Below are 13,564 nucleotides of genomic sequence, written 5' to 3'. Positions count from 1 at the left end.
CAACTAATCATAGACTTCAATCAAGACATGATTAGTTGAATCAGGTGTTTTATTGCTTGGTTGGAACAAAAACCTGCACGCACATTGGCCCTCAGTGGATAAGAAGCCATGCAACACAAACCTGCACCCACACTGGCCCTCTGTGGATAAGAAGCCATGCAACACAAACCTGCACGCACACTGGCCCTCTGTGGATAAGAAGCCATGCAACACAAACCTGCACGCACACTGGCCCTCTGTGGATAAGAAGCCATGCAACACAAACCTGCACCCACACTGGCCCTCTGTGGATAAGAAGCCATGCAACACAAACCTGCACCCACACTGGCCCTCTGTGGATAAGAAGCCATACAACAAAGACCATAACACCACTCTGGCCCTTACTTGTTACTTTTGTTACTTATATTTCTTATTCTTGTCCGTATTTTTTTAACTGCATTGTTGGTTAGGGGCTCGTAAGTAAGCATTTCACTGTAAGGTTGTATTCGGCATGTGACAATTTTATTTTATTTTATTTGGATAAGAAGCCATGCAACAAAGCCCATAACACCACACAACTTTCAATGAATTACAGTTCAAGTCGGAAGTTCACATACACTTAGGTACGAGTCATAAAAACTCATTTTTCAACCATTCCACAAATTTCTTGTTAACAAACTATAGTTTTGGCAAGTCGGTTAGGACATCTACTTTGTGCATGACACAGTACATTTTCCAACAATTGTTTAGACAGATTATTTCACTTATAATACACTGTATCACAATTCCAATGGGTCAGAAGTTTACATACACTAAGTTGACTGTGCCTTTAAACAGCTTGAAAAATTCCAGAAAATTATGTCATGGCTTTAGAAGCTTCTGAAAAGCTAATTGACATCATTTGAGTCAATTGGAGCTGTACCTGTGGATGTATTTCAAGGCCTACCTTTAAACTCAGTGCCTCTTTGCTTGACATGATGGGAAAATCAAAAGACATCAGCCAAGACGTCAGAAAAAAAATTGTAGACCTCCACAAGTCTGGCTCATCCTTGGGAGCAATTTCCAAACGCCTGAAGGTACCACGTTCATCTGTACAAACAATAGTACGCAAGTATTAACACCACGGGACCACGAAGCCGTCATACCGCTCAGGAAGGAGACGTGTTCTGCCTCCTAGAGATGAACGTACTTTGCTGCGAAAAGCTCAAATCAATCCCAAAACATAACACCAATATTTATTAAATCTCACACTACATTCCACAATTATTACAGAACTATACAGTATTCATAACAATCACAGCCGATGTAAAACAACAGGCACTATAGCCTAATAGATGCCTCTTTGTTGAACCATTTCATTGGTTCAACAAAGGCTATAGTGCCTGTTGTTTTACATCGGCTGTGATTGTTATGAATACTGTATAGTTCTCTAATAATTGTGGAATGTAGTGTGAGATTTAAAAAATATTGGTGTTATGTTTTGATAGAGGAATTTGCAAGCTTCCTGCTGAGCTGGAGCAGATTAAAAACAAAATAGTTTATTACATTTGTCCTGAGATTTGTCCTGAGACCCTGTCAGGGGGAACCAACCAAATCAAATCACATAGTTTTTGTCACATGCGCCGAATACAACCTTACCGTGAAATGCTTACTTACAAGCCCTTAAGCAAAAATGCAGTTCAAGAAATAGAGTTAAGAAAATATTTACTAAATAAACTAAAGTAAAAAAATAAAAAGTAACATAAAATTACATAACAAACACGAGGCTATATACTGTACAGGGGGTACCGGCACCGAGTCAATGTGTGAGGTACAGGTTAGTTGAGATAGTTTGTACATGTAGGTTGGTGTAAAGTGACTATGCATAGATAATAAACAGCGAGTAGCAGCAGTGTAAAAACAAAGGAGGGCCTTCCTCTGACACCGCCTAGTATATAGGTCCTGGGTGGCAGTAGGAAGTAGGACCCCAATGATGTATTGGGCCATATGGACTACCCTTTGTAGCGCCTTACGGTCAGATGCCGAGCAGTTGCCATACCAGGCGGTGATGCAACCGGTCAGGATGCTCTCAATGGTGCAGCTGTAGAACATTTTTAGGATCTGGGGACCCATGCCAAATCCTTTCAGTCTCCTGAGGGGAAAAAAGTGTTGCCGTGCCCTCTTGACGACTGTCTAGGTGTGTTTGGACCATGATAGTTTGTTGGTGATGTGGACACCAAGGAACTTGAAATTTTCGTCACGCTCCACTACAGCCCCCGTCGATGTTAATGGGGGCCTGTTCGGACCTCCTTTTTCTGTAGTCCACGATCAGCTCATTTGTATTGCTCACATTGAGGGAGAGGTTGTTGTCCTGGAACCACACTGCCAGGTCTCTAACCTCCTCCCTATAGGCTGTCTCATCGTTGTCAGTGATCAGGCCTACCACTGTTGTGGCATCAGCAAATGTCAGAGAAGAGGCAGAATGAGGTAGGTGTTGACCTGAAGCCACACAGCAAGTAGGAACAGCTACTTACTTAGCTTACTTACTTAGATTATTACACCAGATAATGTGATTTAAACCAAAGATTTCTGGTATCCATTACTGTGCGTTACAGATTAGTTACTGTTTGGTGTAGCACAGAGAATTTTCGACCAATCTTAACTGCGATACCATCTTTGTTCACGATTCCGCCAAGCATGTATCTTCTAAAATGTCCATGTCCAGTTGCAGATGGTGTGTTTGAATTTAGAAAATGCTCCGTTAATAAAATAATGATAATGTTTTGCTCCATGAAGTAATCCATCTTGTCTATTTCATATCTTCTCTCTATAAATAAGGACAACCCACCTGGTACTGACAAACCTGGATGGTAAATTGCTGAGGTTGGTAATGGAATACATTGCGACTCCTGTTTGCCACATCTTCAATGTAAGCCTAGAAGACGGTGTGTGCCTTCAGGCCTGGAGGGAGGCAAAGGTCATTCTGCTGCCCAAGAATTGCAGAGCACCCTTTAGTGCTTCAAACAGCCAACCAATCAGCCTGTTACCTGTGCTTAGCAACCTTTTGAAGTGCAATGCTTGACCAAGTGCAATGTTATTTTACAGAAAACAAATTTACAACAGACTTTCAGCATACTTATAGGGAAGGGCACTCAACATGCTCAGCGCTGACACAAATGACTGATGATTGGCTGAAAGAAATTGATAGTAAGAAGATTGTGGGAGCTGTTTTGCTAGACTTTAGTGCAGCTTTTGATATCATTGATCATAACCTATTGCTGAAAATACGTAGGTGTTATGGATTTGCATCCTCTGCCTTATCATGGATTGAGAGTTTATTTTAATTTATATTTTTTTTACCCCTTTTTCTCCCCAATTTTGTGGTATCCAATTGGTAGTTACAGTCTTGTCCCATCGCTGCAACTCCCGTACGGAATTGGGAGAGGCCAAGGTCGAGAGCCGTGCATCCTCCGAAACACAACCCAGCCAATCCACACTGCTCCTTGACACAATGCCCGCTTAACCCGGAAGCCTGCAGGGCAGCCAGCTTGGGCCATTATTGTACTGTTTTTACGAATGACCTTGAATAAAGGCTGTGTCTATGTACGCTGATGACTCAAAAGTATATACACGTCGGCTACGGCAGTAAAATAAATAAATGACATCCAGTCAGTTTTAGAATGGTTAACTAGCAAATAGGCTGGTGCTAAATATCTCAAAAACTAAAATAATATTTTTTTGAACAAATCACTCGCTCAACCCTAAACCTCATCTAGATCTATTATTGAATAGATTGAGCAAGTAGAGACTAAACTGCTGGGTGTAACCCTAGATAGCAAGCTGTCATGGTCAAAACATATCGACTCAAAGCTTGCTAAAATAGGAAGAGGTCTGTCCTCTTCGCAGAATGTCAGTAACATTCATGTCAATCTTTCCTGGCTCAATAGACTGCATTACTATTGGTCTTTGTGCGAGGTGGTGATGTGTTGAAGGTATCGAACTGTCTGTTCAAGCACTTGGCACACAGTTCGGACACTCATCGGTATCACACAAGACATGCAGCCAGAGGTCTCTTCATAGTTCCCAGGTCCAGAACAGAGGCTGGGAAACGTACAATATGAAATAGAGCCATGACTACATGGTTCTCTCTCTGCCACCCCAGGTAACTCAAGCTAGCAATAAAAACAGATTTTTTTTTAAAGATGACAAAATAACCCCTTACAGCACATGGGGACTGTGGAGACATGTGAAGAGACATTTTTATATATTTTGTATTGTAATTTGCATTGTATTATTTATTGTATTTTGTAGGTGGGTGGCCTTGTACGAATCCTTGGCTTGTGTAATCCATAACGGCTCATAGGGAAGGAGCCATTTCCTGTTTCTGAAGCGCGAGTCAGAGGCAGGAGATTATGTAGTATGATATAGTGTTATCTATATTATGTTATTATGTAAATTAAGTATTTTATTTGTTGTGTTTTGTTTCCTGTTTGGACCCCTAAAAATACTACTAAATACTAATACTACACATTGTTGGATTACTTCATGGAGCAAAACAAATATTTATTTTAATAATGGAGCATTTTCTAAATTCAAATACACCACCTGCAAAGATACATGTTTGGCCAAATCCAGAATGAAGATAGTATCGGTAAGGTTGGTTAAATTCTCTGTGCTACACCAAACGGTGCCTAACCTGTAACTCCCAGTAATGGATACCAAAGATCTTTGGTTAAATCACATTATCTGGTGTAACAATCTATAACTACTCCTTACTATAAACTAGCCTACTGACATTATTATGCACAGCTCTTTGTCATGGTGTGATATATTTTTGTTTGGCTTGTAGTCAAGTGCAGAGACAAGCAGTAGCTACTGAATAGAATATTACACAATACATTTACTTTCCTATGTATCCAACTGTAACTACATCTCATATTAGTAGCTGCCTGTTGAAGTTAAGACAATCCAGTCCAGCAGTTTGACAATAACTGATAACTCCCATTGTTGGAACCGGACCAGTGGTGTGGAATAATGCCAAGCATTGATTTTCACATGGAAATGCACATGCAAATTGGGATACTGTATCCATTTGTGGATGCAAACATGACACAATGTAACCTGTTGGCATTGACAACAATTTGCTTACACTGTACTGAACATTTGTTTTTGTAGGGGGTGGGGAGGGTGGCTACTGGCTACAGCTTTGACAGGCAATTTCGATCAGGGTGGAGATATAATTTATGTGTCCGTTTAAAAAAATGGGATTTCACAAAGATTTAATTTAGCTTAATGTCAAGCCTACTGCCTAAGTAAGACAGATAACCCCTACAGTAGCCTTACCTTGCTTGACTCTCTCTCCAGCCTCACTAGCCGCTTCGCATCAGTCGCAGCAAATAGCCTGCCGACAACCGGTAGCCGCTGTAGAGAACTGCAGCCAGACGGTTTCTTTGAGATCCTCAAGCGAAATTGCTCGCTACAGCTGACGTTATCTTAGCCTACTACCACAACAGAGCGAATTAAAAAGCTACACCGCCTAGCCAAATATACTGAACTGAAATGTCTATGGACTTTCTATTTCCAATAGTCTAATTCGGTCATAATATAAGGACAAATAGGTCTAAAGGCCAAATAGAATACTGTCTACATGTTCACCCGCACGCGCCACTCGGAAGTAGCCAATCCCACCGCCGCAGGTAACTTCAACCGAGCAACTATAGTTGCCGGACCGATTCACAACAAAAAGTCATATGTGCCACAGCTGCAGTAGCCTATGTATGGATCGCTAGCACGCCTACCGGTGCAACCTCTGATTGACCAGAGCAGTGCACAGCAAGCTAGAAGCCGATGCATAAATCATGAGAATGGGAGGCACTAATGTCTAAACCGCTCATAATTATTCAAGAGGGGACAAGGTCGATGTCAATCAAAAACCTCGGCCCATTCCCCCCAGGATCAAAGCATTTGACATTTGATGTAAGGGAATTATGTTATAAAAATGCAGAGTCTGCAGGAGATTCACTCCAAGCTACCTGTTTTACTGCTAAACCTATAGGCAAGCCGCAAGTCAATAAACTATAGCTTAATATATTTGCTATAGGGCCGTAATAGGTCCTATAAATCATAGCCTACTGGTTCTTTCAAGTCAGGATGGAAATTTCTCTCTACATTTTATTGAGAAAAAACAGCTTTAGTAGGCCTATTCTCTAGGCCTGTACCACATTGATCATTTTCTACTTAAAGGCTTCTCTACATAGAAACATTGCTTATTGAACACTGTTGTTGTAAAAACATTGCATCAGCATGACATGATGCATATGCCTACATACTGGTACTGTATGTCAAATAAATTATATAGAATTTATTATTTTGTTGTAATTCCAAATGTGATCTGTAGGTGTAACTGGTGCACTAACTATAATGTGCACATACTATATAATGTGTCTGTGCTGTAGCGTACTATATTACAGTAGGATGGCTGAGGCTGCAGTATAGCAGTGATAAATGCCCCAGCCAGGTGTGTGCCCAGCCCAGGGCTGCAGGTTCAGTGTGGGTTTTGACAGAATCTATGTCCTAAATGGGACTCTATTCGCTAAATAGTGTACTACATTTTGACCAGAGCCCTATAGGCCCTGGTCAAAAGTAGTGCACTATAAAGGGTATAGGATGCCATTTGGGAAGCATCCAGAGAGAGGCAGGAGGAGAGATTAATTAGGGTTAAATTTGATTTGGAGCGATCAGCAGAGTCATGCAGAGCTGAAGCAGTGTTATGTCAGCGAGAGTGAAGTCTGGCCTCTGCATCCCCTACTAATCCACTGAAACTCCAGCACCTCTCTCTCACTGCATCCCAAATGGTACCATCTTCCCTATTTAGTGCACTGTTTTTGAGCCCTGGTCAAAAGTAGTGTACTAAACAGAGAATAGCATGCTATTGGAGATGAACCTCACTCTCTATGCCAAAGCAAAGTCTACCTCGCACACAGCAGCTCCACTGCACACACCTTCCCTCAGGTGCTTCAGGCAGCTGTAACCCCTCACACCGCTCCGCTCTGCACTCAGATGTTGTGCTGCCTGTGAGACTCCTGAAGGATCATGGGGTGCAGATTTCTCTATTCCCATGATCTCTCCATAGCATATCTGCTACTGAAGTTGGGGTAGGCAGGCATATTCTCAAGCTGTAAGGTTAGCACAACAACAATTTGACATGCAGTTAATTGTCCATTAAATGGGCAATCAGCAGTAGCTACATGATATGTACCCATTGATTCTTGAATAATATAACTTAGAAATGTCTCATGAGCTTAGTTCAACTGTCATACCCCATCAGAACCCAAAATATAAGCTTGTTTTACTCCAATGTTTATAAACAAAGTAATTGTAAACAAACACTATACAGCCTCTAAACATGGTTCAAACTATTATTTTGATAATGGATGGTCAGTCCTTGCATTCATATCTCTGTACATGAATTTGAGAGTGGTTACATTTCTTTAGCCCCATCCCTCAGCTTTTTACCGAAACAGGGGCGGGAAGAAGCTATTGCGGGAAGAAGTTTGTATTGTATAAGGGTAAAGAGAAGGCCACCTCGAACTGGCACTGATATTATTGAAGTGATATTATTGAAGTAAGTAGAGATATGAGTAAAGATGGTTTTTTTACATTCAAAAAAGGTCAAATGTTTTTCTTTCTGCCTCATAAGAAAACAGGGGGCAGGAAAACCAGCATGCAGGGAACTACTTGTGTGTATTACTTAGATTATTGTGTGAACTAGACTGTACTGTAGCCTATAGATGTGAGTGACCAAGTTGATAAGGCCTATGAATCTCATACACTGCATCAACAAAATCATGGAAACAGTAGCAGCATAGCAACCAGTTGCTAGGAAGAAGCAAAAGGCAGACCCCTAAAGAACTGACTTGCTTAGTTGGCAAGTGAGCCATAAAAAATCAATCCCCCAATGACTACCTACCATGTTTCCATGGTGACCATATGGGAAGTGATGGAGCTGTTTGGATGGGCTATGGGTATCCTATATTTACCAACATGAATGCGCTCAGATCTGACCTGTTGTATAATTTTTGGGAGACAAATTTCCACGAAAAAAATCCTGCATGCGCGCGACCGACACGCCAATACAACTCCACCTGAAGTTTTGTGAACGTGCCTCATCTCTATGGAGACAAAGAGACGCATCAGAGGGAAAAACACAGAAGTTGGGGAATTAGCTAGCTACGTTAGCTATCTAGCGGCTCACTGACTGACTGAAAATGGATTCGATTAAATAGTAAGAGGAGATGATAATAATTTAGCTATTCTGTAATTAGTTAATAGGTTAACAGAATGGTAGAGCATTTGCATTTACTTAAGCATCCGCCACCACAATTCGACCGATCCACCTGTCTTAGCATACCTATTATATAACTAGCTAATATATTACATTATTATGGTGACGAACACGCCAACGAGTTAGCTAAGTTAGGTAACTAGCACATTTTTTGATATGTAAAATAGCTCCATGTGTAATCTTATAAATCAATAAACTTTACTTCAAATATTGACCATCTGTAACGTTGTATGTCAGGAGTCTTTGTCCACATAATGTATAGCTGGGAAAGACGCGCAGCTGAGAACCTCACCAATGCTGAACACATTTGTGAGGTGAAGAAGAGAGACCTTAAATATCAGGTAAGCTATGTTCCAAAGAGGTATTCCTAAATCTTATACATTAGCAGTTCTAAAATAATTTTAATGACATGAAGGTTTACAGGGCATAGACAATTGTATGATGGATGTTGTTCAAGTATGACCACAACAGATAACAGTGATAGCCTATGGTGTAGAGATTATAGCTGAATGAAAGTGATGATAATTAAGGCGATTATATGGAAATGAAGGTAATTATGTTGCAGGACCACCTACGCAGACGGGAACAGGAAAGGGCAGACGCAGAGGTGAGGAGGGAAGTACACAGAGTACGGACGCCTTCACCAACACCTCAGACAAATAGGTTCAAAGCCCGCAGGTATGAAAGACCATGGGCACAGGGAGCGCAAGACACCAAGAAGGTATTAACTCTTCACACTTCTACAGTTTTACAAGTGCCACATAACATTGTCTGTACATGTCATTGAAACAACATTGGTCCTGTATAGCTCCGTTTGTAGAGCATGGTGCTTGCAACACCAGGGTTATGGGTTTGATTCTCATGGGGGGCCGGTATGAGAAATGTATGCACTAACTACTAAGAGAGTCTGCAAAATGACTAAAGTAAAATGTCAACATCTCTACAGTTCATTGGTTGAGACTGTAGCCTACTTTCCTCTTTATCCATCCTCTAATAGTTTCTCTCTGTCTTGCTGCCTGCAGTCCTCCAGCTCTGTGAAATCCACCAGATCAGAGATGAGAAACTCACAGAACAAAGGCTCAGTGTCCCGCTTTCCTGCCATCTCCAGCGGAACCCAGAGCAGTGTAACCCAAAGTAGAACAGCAGAACTGGCAACCACATCAAAGACATGGAGAAGAGCCATTGCCCCACTGGCATCCCACTGTAAGATTCTCACAATGCATTCTCTGCTGCATCCTCTTAGACCATGCCCCCCCCCCCCTAGTAGTGCTAGGGGAAAAAACTATGTGCACGGGGGGGCAGGATAGAGTTTGGAAAACCCTGTCTTAGACAACGGACTTCCCTCACCAGTGGTTATGGGGTCCAATGACTACATTTACATGTTTTACCAAATTTATATACTTTCTTCTTTATGCTTTTTTCAAGGTAAGGAACAATCTCCACCATGTCACAAACACAGATCTGTGGCTATAAAAAACAGAGCCTGTAAGTTATCCACATGTGCAACTAAGTCAAACACTCTGAAACTAACACAAAGTCAAGACACACTGAGGGGGAAGAGAAAGATGGGGGCACCATCATGTGACTGTGCAGATAGTTCAAACATCTCTACAAGACATGATCTGGTCAAGAGGCCATTAGACAGCTGCTCCCTCCCACAGCCCCTGACCTCTTCTAGAAGGTCCTACACAGATTGGCCCCGTCTCCCCTCACTGCAGTACCACCGCTCCCCCAGCCCAGACGACCCAGAGCCCCATCCCTATCTCCAGCTGATCTCGGATCCCTTCCAGGGCTTGTCAGCGAGCAGTAGTATCACAGAGGAGTACGTACGCAGTGAGGACACCTACAGGGCTGAGCTCTGCTCCAGGAGTTTAGCTGACACCAGTCCTTTGTCTGTACCGGAGTCCCTCCCCTCGCAATGCCCCTCCAGCAGTGGCACCCTGGAAAGCAGCTCTCTCAGCCTCAGTGACTCCTTCACCGGCCCACTCAGCAGCTACTTCCGCACGCTGGGTGTTCTGTCCTCCGAGTCTGAGTCGGACGGGGAAGACGACAGCCATTCATGTCAGGATGCTGATAGAGAGAGCTACTACATCCCTGTGAGGTGGACTGCCTCTCAATCTCCCAGTGTCCGTACCGTCCGGAGTCCCAGGGGCCTGCAGTCCCAGCTGAGTATGGAGTCAACAAGCACCCCTGAAGATTCACCAAACAGTAGAGCTTCATACACTGGAGGAGGATATAGTCCCATGCCTTCACTGATGCAAGTAGGTCGACTGTCGATATCACCGTTGTCCATAACACCCTCTGTCACACAGAGAGCCAGCAGGGGGACTCTCACTACCCCGCAGCAGCTGTATGAACACCTCCCTGAGCTGGATCATCTCAGCCCCCTTAGCCCCAGGAGAGCTAACCCCATCTGGCTGGGCTCAGAGAGATGGCCGGTGCTGGAGGCCTCACCACCCAGGACCAGCTACACCCTGAGGCACTCCCAGCTGGTCAGCAGGATCCAGCAGGAGGAACCAGAGGAGGTCAGAGGAGAAGCTAGTAGTAGTGACAGTAGTACAGAGGACACTCCGTCCTCCAGCGAAGCCTCGCGCCATGGGACCTCTGGGCTGATGGATCACCTGACCATGGCCCTGATGGCCCTCCGTGACATCCGCAGGGAGGTGGCTCACATTCAGATGAGCAACGCACAGCAGGGTAGCGGTGCTATGACAGCTCAGGAGGCTCAATCAGCACCGGCTACCAACCCAGAGACGTTACGCAAAATCAAAGAACGGTGAGAGGAGCTGGAGAATGGAACAAGTATTCTTTCCTTCTGTTATTGTCATTATGTCAGATGAGTATCCTCCATAAATATAGTTACTGGTCCCTTGATAAAGTTTGGCATGCACATTTATTTTGCTTACAGGTCTTTTATACAGATGTAGGATCTTAATTTGACCTACACTGAGTGTAAAAAACATTAAGAACAACTTTATAAAGTAGCATGAAATCATCCTATATTCTTCATCTCAATTGTAGTCTTCTAACCTCCACAGTCTGTTGGAGGAGTCGTCTGATGAGGAGGAAGGGGACCAGTGTCGTATCTGTCAGTGTGGTGCTGGCTCCCCGACGAACCCCCTGCTCACCCCCTGTCTCTGCTCCGGCAGCCTGCAGTACATCCACCACGACTGCCTGAAGAAGTGGATCCAGACTAAAATACAGTCAGGTCAGTTTAATGACTGATTTAATTGTTGAAATGAATCATGATGGTGTGGCTCTGAACTGATAGAAGGAATGAAGTGTGTGTGTGTGTGTGTGTGTGTGTGTGTGTGTGTGTGTGTGTGTGTGTGTGTGTGTGTGTGTGTGTGTGTGTGTGTGTGTGTGTGTGTGTGTGTGTGTGTGTGTGTGTGTGTGTGTGACTGTGTGTGTGTGTGACTGTGTGTGTGTGTGTGACTGTGTGTGTGTGTGTGTGTGTGTGTGTGTGTGTGTGTGTGTGTGTGTGACTGTGTGTGACTGTGTGTGTGACTGTGTGTGTGTGTGTGTGTGTGTGTGTGTGTGTGTGTGTGTGTGTGTGTGTGTGTGTGTGTGTGTGTGTGTGTTACCATGTGTTTCCAGGGACCACACTGTCTGCGGTCAAAACCTGTGAGTTGTGTAAGGGGAGCCTAACACTGCATCTGGACGACTTTGACATGGAGGAGTTTTACCAAATGCATGGTCAGACACAGGTACACATCCCTTCTTTTGCATATCCCTATAGCATACTACCCAGCTATGCAATAACTGTATCATTCTGTTGTTGTGACTTATAATATAAATGCTTATCTGTGTGGTAGCAGGTTGACGTTTACGGTTATGAATCTTGCTCTGGAGGCAGAGCTGCGCAATTTCCGCTAGATGGGTCAGCTGCAAAGTCAAAATTGGCTATATTGTTCAAATTAAATGAAAATGAAAATTTGCTTTTAGTTCATAATTTGACGTTAGGGTTAGGCATTTGGGTTAGCAGTGTGGTTAGGGTTAATGTTAGGGTTAGGTTTCAAATCTGATTTTATGACTTTGTGGCTGTGCCAGCTAGTGACCACTCTGCAGAGCTGCCTCCAGAACAAAATTCATGACGAAAAACGCTAACCTGCTGTGTGATATGGCATGCTAGTAGGAGTAAATATTAGTAGGTTGTTTATCTCATCCATATTCTCTTTTAACCTCCTCTGACTTCCCTGCCGTCCCAGGTGGAGCAGACCAGTCCAGAGCTGTACATGTTGCTGATCCTTCAGCAGAGGTTCTCAGAGCTGCTGCAGGTGGCCCAGTCACGTAGCAACACCGTCTCTAGGGTAGGGAGGAACTGTTTCATGGTGATGGTGCTCATGCAGTGAGGGACTAACGTCCTGTTCCCCAATGGTACAGACTACTCCACAGCTATCCATTTATACATACAGTATCACAAGTTAATGCAGTTGTTACTCCTTCAGAAAGTAGATAGCCTATATCTAAGCCTGTACATTTAAAGGTGAGGTATACAGTATAAGTGAGAGAGAGAGGGATTTAAAACAAGATGACTCACTAGGCTTCCCATAAATAATGGAGTATAACTAATTGGTACATTCATGATTAGCTGCTACAGTATGAGATAGATTGAAGGTCAGAAATGTTTCTTTATCTTAGATGGCTACCAGACTGTACCTGATTCAGAGAACAGCAGGGGCAAACAGTAGGTGACGACAGTGTTGATCATTTGGTGACAGAAATACTGTGCAAATCTAAATGGATCAACACTTGATAGCCAGAGTTCTTATATTGAGATGTCTGCAATTTACTAAATAATTGTCTTCTTTGTAAAATGGATTTGAGGAGTAAATCTGATTTTAAATAATTTGATTTGAAAGATTGTTAGGTTTAAAGGACAACTTTGATTGAAGAATGATTGATCAATGGAACCTGTTGTGTTTACGGGCCTTTTATTAAAAAATATATCGACAAATTAAGATGTTTTATTGTCACATACACCGGATAGGTGCAGTGAAATGTGTCACACTCTCTGAATAGCTATCTACAGTTGAATAACAGCAGTTGACTGGATGTTCTCTTGATTCTCCCTCAGGTTTGGAGGCTTCCTCTTCTTCCACACACACTGAGGGTGAGAGCCAGCAGAGGGAGCCAGAGAGGCAATCACACACCAGGGACACCTGACACCTTCACCCTTCTTCCTTCCTGTTCTTAAATCCTGGGTGAAGTGACGTTAATGATGAATTTATTATAACTTATTTCATGAAATGATTTTAACAC

At 43.0% G+C, this 13,564-nt stretch overlaps 2 protein-coding genes across 5 annotated transcripts in view; one reads left to right on the top strand and one right to left on the bottom strand.

The window, feature by feature from the left end:
- Positions 1-5,777, bottom strand: part of tanc2b (tetratricopeptide repeat, ankyrin repeat and coiled-coil containing 2b) — a 237,133-nt gene extending 231,356 nt beyond the window's left edge. For all 3 annotated transcript variants that reach the window (XM_071409516.1, XM_071409517.1, XM_071409519.1), the window contains exon 1: positions 5,302-5,777. The gene's annotated coding sequence lies outside the window, so the exon portion shown is untranslated. The remainder of the gene's footprint in view (positions 1-5,301) is intronic.
- Positions 5,778-7,260: 1,483 nt separating this feature from the next.
- On the top strand, positions 7,261-13,538 carry LOC139580634 (E3 ubiquitin-protein ligase MARCHF7-like). Of its 2 annotated transcripts, XM_071409509.1 has the most exons (10): positions 7,261-8,242; positions 8,540-8,643; positions 8,868-9,023; positions 9,325-9,505; positions 9,728-11,078; positions 11,341-11,510; positions 11,900-12,009; positions 12,511-12,612; positions 12,944-12,989; positions 13,380-13,538. In XM_071409509.1, the coding sequence occupies exons 2-10, from the start codon at positions 8,557-8,559 to the stop codon at positions 13,466-13,468; spliced, it is 2,292 nt and encodes a 763-aa protein (XP_071265610.1). In that variant the 5' UTR covers positions 7,261-8,242; positions 8,540-8,556; the 3' UTR covers positions 13,469-13,538. The 2 variants fall into 2 exon arrangements, with proteins under 2 accessions (XP_071265610.1, XP_071265609.1); XM_071409508.1 differs by lacking the exons at positions 7,261-8,242; positions 12,944-12,989 and having other exon boundaries at positions 8,259-8,643.
- The last annotated feature ends 26 nt before the right edge of the window (positions 13,539-13,564 follow it).

The sequence above is a fragment of the Salvelinus alpinus genome, chromosome 7 (genome assembly GCF_045679555.1).
Source record: "Salvelinus alpinus chromosome 7, SLU_Salpinus.1, whole genome shotgun sequence".
Taxonomy (NCBI): Eukaryota; Metazoa; Chordata; class Actinopteri; order Salmoniformes; family Salmonidae; genus Salvelinus; species Salvelinus alpinus.
The sequence above is the reverse complement of the archived record's forward strand: the minus strand, read 5'-3'. Positions and strand labels throughout refer to the sequence as shown.

Excerpts from the sequence above, each read along its gene's own strand:
- LOC139580634 (XM_071409508.1), top strand. The coding sequence starts at position 8,533 with ATGTCAGGAGTCTTTGTCCACATAATGTATAGCTGGGAAAGACGCGCA. Across the intron at positions 9,506-9,727 it reads TGCCCCACTGGCATCCCACT|GTAAGGAACAATCTCCACCA; the intron begins GTAAGATTCTCA and ends GCTTTTTTCAAG. Across the intron at positions 12,613-13,379 it reads GTAGCAACACCGTCTCTAGG|GTTTGGAGGCTTCCTCTTCT; the intron begins GTAGGGAGGAAC and ends ATTCTCCCTCAG.